At 34.0% G+C, this 8,631-nt stretch overlaps 1 protein-coding gene across 2 annotated transcripts; it reads right to left on the reverse strand.

The window, feature by feature from the left end:
- Window positions 1-1,150: 1,150 nt before the first annotated feature.
- LOC143601053 (protein NRT1/ PTR FAMILY 7.3-like) lies at window positions 1,151-7,798 on the reverse strand. Of its 2 annotated transcripts, none has more exons than XM_077078562.1 (5): window positions 7,741-7,798; window positions 6,793-6,913; window positions 3,760-3,977; window positions 3,112-3,671; window positions 1,151-2,435 (listed from the first exon to the last, which is right to left on the reverse strand). In XM_077078562.1, the coding sequence occupies exons 1-5, from the start codon at window positions 7,768-7,770 to the stop codon at window positions 1,583-1,585; spliced, it is 1,782 nt and encodes a 593-aa protein (XP_076934677.1). In that variant the 5' UTR covers window positions 7,771-7,798; the 3' UTR covers window positions 1,151-1,582. The 2 variants fall into 2 exon arrangements, with proteins under 2 accessions (XP_076934677.1, XP_076934678.1); XM_077078563.1 differs by having other exon boundaries at window positions 6,793-6,901; window positions 7,738-7,779.
- Window positions 7,799-8,631: the final 833 nt, after the last annotated feature.

The raw sequence follows: 8,631 nt of genomic DNA on the forward strand, positions 1-8,631 counted from the left end.
GGGATAACATATGATGGAAACTAATCGTTACATGCAATGTAAAGTCTAAAGTCGTTAGGGGTATTCTAGAGCAAGTTCATATAAAAAGAACAAAAGTTAATGTGTGACAAAACTAAAGGTAGTAGAAATTGACTAATGAACTTTATAAAAGCAGTTTCCACTTATCAATATATAGAAGATTCATGAAAACAGCCAAGAGTGGCACGGGAATTTGTCGCTAATGTCGACGATGAACATTGCTAGTGACACTTGAAATTGAAATATTGTGGACCAGTCGATGACGAAGATTGGTGCCAGAGGTGCCAGATGTTGACGAGGTCGTGTGAACAAAACAGATTCTATGGTGTTCAAGGAAAATTGGTTTTTATTGGTCCTAACTATTGCATTATGGTAATTGCCACTCCCAACTTACAAATTGATCACTGATGGTCCCAACTTTTAATGTATTTGATTCTAACGGTCCGCGGCTAACAAAATCCTAACGCCGTTAGTTTCAGGTCGCCGGTAAAAATTTTTTGGCCGGGACAGTCAATTTTTTTGCCGGAAAACACCACCTGAACACCGCCATCACCGATTGACTCACCACCAACCAACCACCATTACTTAAGCACCATCAATTGATCCGACGATGGTTCTAGGGTTTCGGCGACCTCAATAATCAGGCGTTTACTTGAAAAAGGTTCCTAAAGGTACGATACAAAGTTACCATGATGTTTGAGACAAAATTGTTGAGTTTTCGGGAAAAAAATGTGTGTTTCTGGCCAAAAACGTTTTTCCGGCGACCTGAAACTAACGACGTTAGAATTCTGTTAGTCGCGAACCGTTAGAAACATGTACGTTAAAAATTGGGACCGTCAGCAGCCAATTTGTTAGTTGGGACCCGGACCGTCAGTGACCAAAAAACGATAGTTGTAGCCAATAAAAACCAATTTTCCATAATTTAATCATCTTCAACAATGTTTGTGTTCGTTTGTTAATGAGTCAGTCCAGATTTTTTGCACTTTGGTTTCCAATTTATTAGTGACATCGGAACCTTAAATGGTGGAATTTGGGTTTGACAAGTATGAAAGATTATTCACGTGATTTCTTTATTCTTTTTTTGTTTTAATCATAAGAACCCGTTATAGGTAAGAAACCATTGAAAACAAGATTCAAACCCGAGTTCTCTAACGAAAGGAATTATGTAAAAGGGGCTTCTTACATTAGAAACAACATATATAGTGAAATGAAATAGAGCCCGGATATACATAAATATATGTTACAAAATGCATTAACCAACTTACAAATGACTTAACACATGTTAAATTAGCATCTTGTTCTACATCAGAATGAACCACAACTAAGAGTAACCTGATCATGAACCCAAAGCAAACAACACTCGGCGGATCAACGTCCCATACCAAATTCGATGAAAATGGTATGAGAACCAGGGTCATTTCCGCCTTAAACCAACTGCCATTTGGTCGATTTACCGAGTGTTTTCGCTTTCATTTACCCTCCACAAGTCCTTATTTATTTATATAATTTGGACCATTGAGCTTAAAAAGTTTTAACCATTTAATTTCCCCTCATATTTACATCTTCAAACTTCACTATCATCATTCTTTCCCTCAAGCTTAATACTCTTGTACCATTTAGCAAACACGATATAAACCAACAGATCTACGGCTGTTAATCCCGCTAACAGGAAGAAAAACCGATCCAAATGACCACGATTAAGATTCCCCGGTATCCAACCTGGCATATCATCTTCTGTTGAAATCTTCATAACTATTGTCACAATAAAGCTACTAACATAATTCCCAAGTGAGATTGATGTCATGCAAAGTGCACTTCCAAAGCTCTTTAACGCGTCGGGCGTTTGCGCATTAAAAAACTCTAGCTGACCAACATACATGAACACCTCCGAGGCCCCAACAAATGCATATTGTGGCACTTGCCAAAATATGCTTAACGAGCTTGACGCATCACAATGCGGGCAATCTTGGTTAGCATATTTTAATCTATAACATTCCACGATTCCCGCTGACACCATTGATAATATGGCAATTATGAGCCCGATTCCCATTCTTTGAAGCTCGGTTAACCCCTTCGAGTCTTGTTTCTTGAACATTAGGACGAGTGGACCAATGACTTGTCGGTAGAGGAATATGAAGACTGCTACGCTTAATATGTCGAAACTTGACATGCTTGATGCGGGAATTTGGAAGCCCGAAATTGTGCTTTTCATGGCTGCACCTTGCTCGACGAATAGAGACGCCATTTGTGTAAATACAACCGAGTAGATTATTGTGCATAGCCAAATGGGAAGCAGTCTTAGTATGCATTTCACTTCCTCAACTTGTGAAACCGGGCACAGGGTCCACGGGTTGTGGGTTGCCTGTTTCGGGTCGTTGAAATCCCGCGAGGTAATGAATGCTGCTTTATCTAGAAACCTGAAAAACATACATTAACATTAGAGAGAAAGCCGGCAGGGGTGGCAATTTTGACCTGTTTACTTATATTTTGGTTGATTCGGGTTCAAGTTTATGAGTCATATGGGTCGAACTTGTCAAACGACTCGAAAGCTGTCCAAAGTATAGATTAGATTATTATTGCTATAATATTGTTTTCGTAATCATAGTTACCGCATTAGTTATTCATATGGGCACCCGTTTTGATTCGTATTAAAAATGGTCTGTTTTGACCCGTATTAAAAATAGCACGTATTAACCCGTTTTAAATTTGGGAGGTATTAACATGTTTTTAAAACTGCCCGTGTTGACCTGTTTTAAAAAAGACCCGTTTTGATCCGTTTAAAAATTTGCCCGTTTTGACCAATTTTAAAAATGGCCCGTTTTGACCTGTTTTAAAAAAGGCCCGTTTTGATCCGTTTAAAAATTGGCCCGTTTTGACCAATTTTAAAAACGGCCCGTTTTGACCCGTTTCAATAATGGCCCGTTTAAAAAGTGGCCCGTTTTGAACCATTTTAAAATGGTCTGTTTGACCCGTTTTAAAAACAACTCGTTTAGGCTCGTTTTAAGAAAAGGTTGTTCTGACCCGTTTAAAAATGGCCTGTTTTGACTCGTTTTAAAAAATGACCCGTTCTGCATAAGAATCACGCGTTCTTACTTGAATTCATGTGTATGAAGTATCTTCCTTCCAGTACTTAAAGAAGTATCTTTTTCATCTTCAAACAAACACTCTTCACCCTGTGGCAGCTTAACCTTCCACTTTTTAGATGCAGCCACAAACACTTGACAAAATCTGTTTAACGGGTTCCCACTCGGCTTAAAGTGTCTATACCTCACAGTCCCACCAAGAAACAGAACCAGTCCTCCAAATGCAGACCCGGTCGATAACCAAAATCCGAGTGTCCACATTCCTTCATCCTCAAAATAACTCAAGAATGTGTTGGAAAAGAGTGGCCCAAGGTTAAGTGCAAGGTAAAAGTAGCTAAAAAAAGCCACCTTTGAGTGACCCTCTTTAACATCTTCCTCATCGAATTGATCCGCCCCAAACGTTGCAATATTCGGTTGGTACCCACCGTACCCCAGCGCAATCATGTATATCGATATGTAAAACAACCCGATTTCCCAATTCGAATGGGTCCCACATACTGTGGTCCGGTCACCGCAACCTTTAGGTGTGATCAAGAACATGCTTGATGCTATTGATAGTCCTCCTAAACCCTGTCATTAAGTTTAAATAAATTTAGTAATAGTTATAAACTTATAATTAACATATACTAAGAAAGTAAGTAAATTTTAAATAAGTTACCAACACAAATATGGCTTGAAATATGGCACATGTTTTGTAACGACCCCAATACGAGTCGCTAAGAAAAGCACCAACAAGTGAGAAAATATAAACTGTTCCGGTCCATTTGCTAACGTTGTTTGCTGCCTCGGCATTGCCTTGTTGTAAAACCCGAGTTAGATATAGCACCAGGTTAACCCCGACTCCGAAAAAGGCTAAAGTTACTAGCCCTTGGTTCACTGTCACAAGAAAAATGGTTAGATATAAATCATATACATGCATAATGCATTTTGTTTACACGTATAGAATTATTGAACATAAATGCTTGATATGATATATCAATAATGTGCTATTTCTGGTACAAGGGTACTTTTGTAATGCTTCAAAAGGACAATCTTTAAATGTTAATGAAAATGAAATATATAAGACGTGGTCATCTTTGTTATGGGAATCCCTCTCATTTCCTGTTTTGTGGCTAGCAACTTTTTAGGCCGGACCCGTTAGAGTTGATGTTTTTGACACGAATTAATTTACGAGTCCTGTTCAATTTCAATCATTTATGTTTTTGCATGGATGGAACCAGATGGCGGTAGGTTTCGATCAATATGAACGTGTAATGGGGTCGGCTAAGCGAGCACACCTTCTCTAATTAAATCACTATGAATTTATGTCTGTATATCATAGCTATACGTTTGTCTAAATACAAGGTATTTTAGGAACCATATGTTAACTTATAAGTTTGTATTTTAAAAGAAGTGACTTATGTTAGAAGGGTGAGAGGTTTTTAATTTTAAAAGCATTTGATACTATCCATGAGAAATAATTCATATTGATTTTAACATTTCATATACAGTTAATGGGAGAAGGGTAAAGGGATGGCACTAAAACCCGAACCCGATGGGAAACCTGAAACATGATATAAATGGGACGGGTAATACCCGACCCATTAGGGTTTGAAACGGGTTTGGGATTAGTTTTGAAATTTTTCGTGGGTTTGAGACGGGTTTAGGATTTGTAATATACCCGATAACATTAACCTATTTACCCGACTTAAGTTTTCTTAAATATATATATTATAATATCAATCATTAGATGATATCAAAAGTACCGAAACTATAGAAATGAAAAAAAAGATGGTCCCACTTTAATAATTTATATGTATCTCGTGCATTATATATATACTTATGAGTATATATTTTTTTCATGAAAAAAGCCTAGTTTTTTCATCAAAAGTTAGTATACACAATACATACGTTATATATAAACTAGTCAGCATATATTAAATTTATATTATAATTTCTAAATATATTGTTCATCACCGAATTTTAGATTAGTTATATTTTGTCAAAACCCAATAAAAATCCGACGTGTTTTGGGTTGGATATACCCGGCGGTCATTTTGTTAAAACCCAATAAAAAACCCGAAGGGTAGTTACCCAATAAAAACTCGACGGGTTTGAAATGAACTTTATTAATCAGTTATAGATTTGAGAATACCTGAATTCGTCCTAAACCCGACCCATTACTATTCATGTGGGAAATGTTAGTTTAATTGGGAAAAACCAAAATCTTGGGAGTTGGGACTATGAACACAAAAGGTATTGGTAACCATGCCACGTTGCCTAATCAGCTTACGTCATGCTAAAGATTCACCATCGCTTGTCGGACACGTCTCATGTTTTGCATGCTTTTCCTAACCCATCTATACACATGACATGCCCACTAATATCCCATCCTATTATTATTACTACCCGTTAAAGTATTTCAAGTTACAAAAAACACATGAAATTTACGTGTTTATTATCTTGATATACACTATATTAAAGAACAATATATAAACTTTAGAAACTATGTGACATAATAGCATGTCACATACAAATATGTTTTTTATAGGATATGCATGTTATAAAACCACGTCACATTCTACAACCTACGTAATTTATATATTTGTATATGGTCTTAAAACCAAACATTCTTGACATGACATTTCTTTCTATTTGAAATAGATTGTTTTAATTAGTTTGATGTATGGCCGTTTAAAGTGTTTGATAACTAATGAATAGTTAAAAAAATATAAAATATTGTTTTTCTCTAGATAAAAAATTCTGAAAATCACAAAAAAAAAGTCCTTAACTAGTTGATCAAAAAGTGATCATCATGATAAATGTGATTAAAAAAGAAAAATAAAGTATTGCTTCATTTTACAGAAATACATGAATAGTTACAAAATTCTGAGTCATTGTCAAGATTCTTTGCACGCAATTCTATAATTGTATGCCAATAATTAACTATTAAATGCAATTCTTTCATAAATAACACTCAAACTAAAATATATCCACACATAGAGCTATCGGTTCTTAATTACGATAGAAAAAGACTCCCATTGCAAACTTTCACAAAATTGTTTTCATCAACACTGTATTAAAATATTATAAATATTATGAAAAAGAAAAATATATATATACGAAGATAGCCTTAAAACATTTCTCAAAATCGATAATCACATTATATATAACAAAACTATGATAGTTATTAAGAACGAGATTTAAATAAAATAAAACATGCTAGTGAGTAACCAATGGCAACGATAGACGTATTATAAGAGATAGGCGCGTGTTTAAACACAAGCTAGAAACTATATAGTACGAACCAAAGGGCCTAAACTCGATCGACCCGGTCATTGGTTATAATTTATAATAACCAACTCCTGATTATTAATCATACAAATTTTATTTAAACTTATAATATATTTGGTTCTAGTGCCATAGTTATTTGTATCATAATATTTTTTTTTGCTTTAACCGCTCCAGTAGTATATATACATAATTATTTCATTTATTTATTTTATAAAACCAAATGGATATATACAGCTAGAGTTCGTCTTATCCAATATACAGTTAAATAAACAAATGTGTATAAATACACATACGTATAGAGATAAGCGAGATATGATATCAAGTGTTTTTTTATTGTTTTTTACTGAATTATATTTTGGCTTTTAGCTAGCAAAGCAAATAAATAAATAAATAAATATATAAAAAGTAGCTAGGTTACCGAGGATGATAGTTCCAGCTGTCCATCGACCAGTTTTAGCTTTGAGAGCTGGTCGGCCATGGAAATCAACAGTTCCATCCATGGTGCTTGTCCCTTCTTCTTCACCATTCACACACCTCACCTGTCATTTATATATTTTTCATTAATAATTAGCATATTATTTTATTTCATAAAATAAATTTTGTTGTAATTAAATAAATATGGTTTAAAAAAGTAATGCTCAAGTTGACAATCTCAAAGCAAAATGTTAAAATTAAAATTTAGAATATATATATATATATAGTTTGAATCAAATACGGATGAAATTAACGTGTTAATTGTGAGAATTAAGTAGAGTAATTATATACACAGGTTTACTCTATTTGATTCTGCACGGTTAATTATATTTGTACGTTAACTTTCTCCTATATATATGTGTGTGTATATATATCTATTTTTGTTTTCGATTTTTTCAAAAAAACATATATTTCATCAAAAATATTAATTATATCAATACAATACAGAAGGCAGACAACAAAAAGGTTATGAGGACAACAAAAAGGTTATGAGGAAGCCGTTTATTGGAGTGATGTGGCTGGCGTTTTTGACACTGATGGCCAACAAACCAAGGATGAAAATTTAAATTTGTTGTTGAAAATATTCTAATTGATTTTAAGCATGTTGGAACGAATGCACGCGTCATTGGTTATCAAATGACAGCTAATGCATGGCTCTTGAATGAATATGCCAAACTAATCTATCATGGTACTAAAACCATGATAATGTTGCTCACTAAAACCGATCGACCACTTTCAGATCAACAATGGTACTTTGCCATGCACCAAATGATCCGGATAATAAACCAACAAAAGTTTTATAAGTTTAAAAGTTGGCAATGAAACAGTTACATGAAACATATGATTTATGAATATAAAAAGATATATAATATCATGTTGAGAGATGAACCACCTTCTTAGCTGATATGTCGAAAGACTCCATGTTAATTTGATGAAGTTTAGAGAGAGAGAGAGAGAGAGAGAGAGAGAGAGAGAGAGGTTGTATGTATGAGACAAATTGCTATAGAGGCTTTGTGAGAGATGGACAAAACATGAGTAGAATAGGGAGGTGGTCTTATAGACATGCTTTTACTACATCCAACGGCTCAGATCAATGTGATGAAAACTTTTTCAAATTTTATCAACCACATATATTCAAAAAATAATATTATAACAATTTTTATTTTTAGTTTTTATTGATATTTCTGAAATTGATTCTACGTTGCAGTAGAGATTATGTGTAGAAAAAATCGAATTCGAAAACGAACCCGAATTAAAACTCGAATTTCAGATATTTGAATTTTCGGATTCGACTAACATTTTACAAAATTTATGATGTTTCAAATATCCAAATTACTGACTTTAATTTTTTATATTATTTAATAGCAATATTAATCAAAACTTTGGGATATTTCGGATATCCAAAATAACTTTTTTTATTTCTTAAATATTTTTTTAAGTTGTTAAAAGTAAATATATTTTATAACTCGGATACCCAGATCCGAACTTTTGGATGTCCAAAAATTCAAATACGAATTCAGATATTGAATTTCAATACCCGTCAGTATTCGAAGTTTTTAGATATTCGAAACTTTGGATATCCAAACTTTAACACCCTTAAGTCGTAGAATGTCTAATTTGTCCCCTAACTCAACCTAGCTAACCTGTTAGTTAAATCGAGAAGTTTTTTTTGTTTCAAAGCCTTCATAAAACTGAAAAATTCTTTTGACCACTCAATTAAAATGGTGATGACATTATGATCACCAACTAGTAGATGATCAAACTTGTGTGAGTGAAAAGCATT

This window comes from Bidens hawaiensis, unplaced genomic scaffold (genome assembly GCF_021521415.1).
Source record: "Bidens hawaiensis isolate Kalapana, Puna unplaced genomic scaffold, B.hawaiensis_p1.1 tig00055277_1, whole genome shotgun sequence".
NCBI classification, from domain to species: Eukaryota; Viridiplantae; Streptophyta; class Magnoliopsida; order Asterales; family Asteraceae; genus Bidens; species Bidens hawaiensis.

Excerpts from the sequence above, each read along its gene's own strand:
- LOC143601053 (XM_077078562.1), bottom strand. The coding sequence starts at position 7,770 with ATGGAGTCTTTCGACATATCAGCTAAGAAG. Across the intron at positions 6,914-7,740 it reads TCGACATATCAGCTAAGAAG|GTGAGGTGTGTGAATGGTGA; the intron begins GTGGTTCATCTC and ends TATAAATGACAG. Across the intron at positions 3,672-3,759 it reads TTCAAGCCATATTTGTGTTG|GGTTTAGGAGGACTATCAAT; the intron begins GTAACTTATTTA and ends ACTTAATGACAG.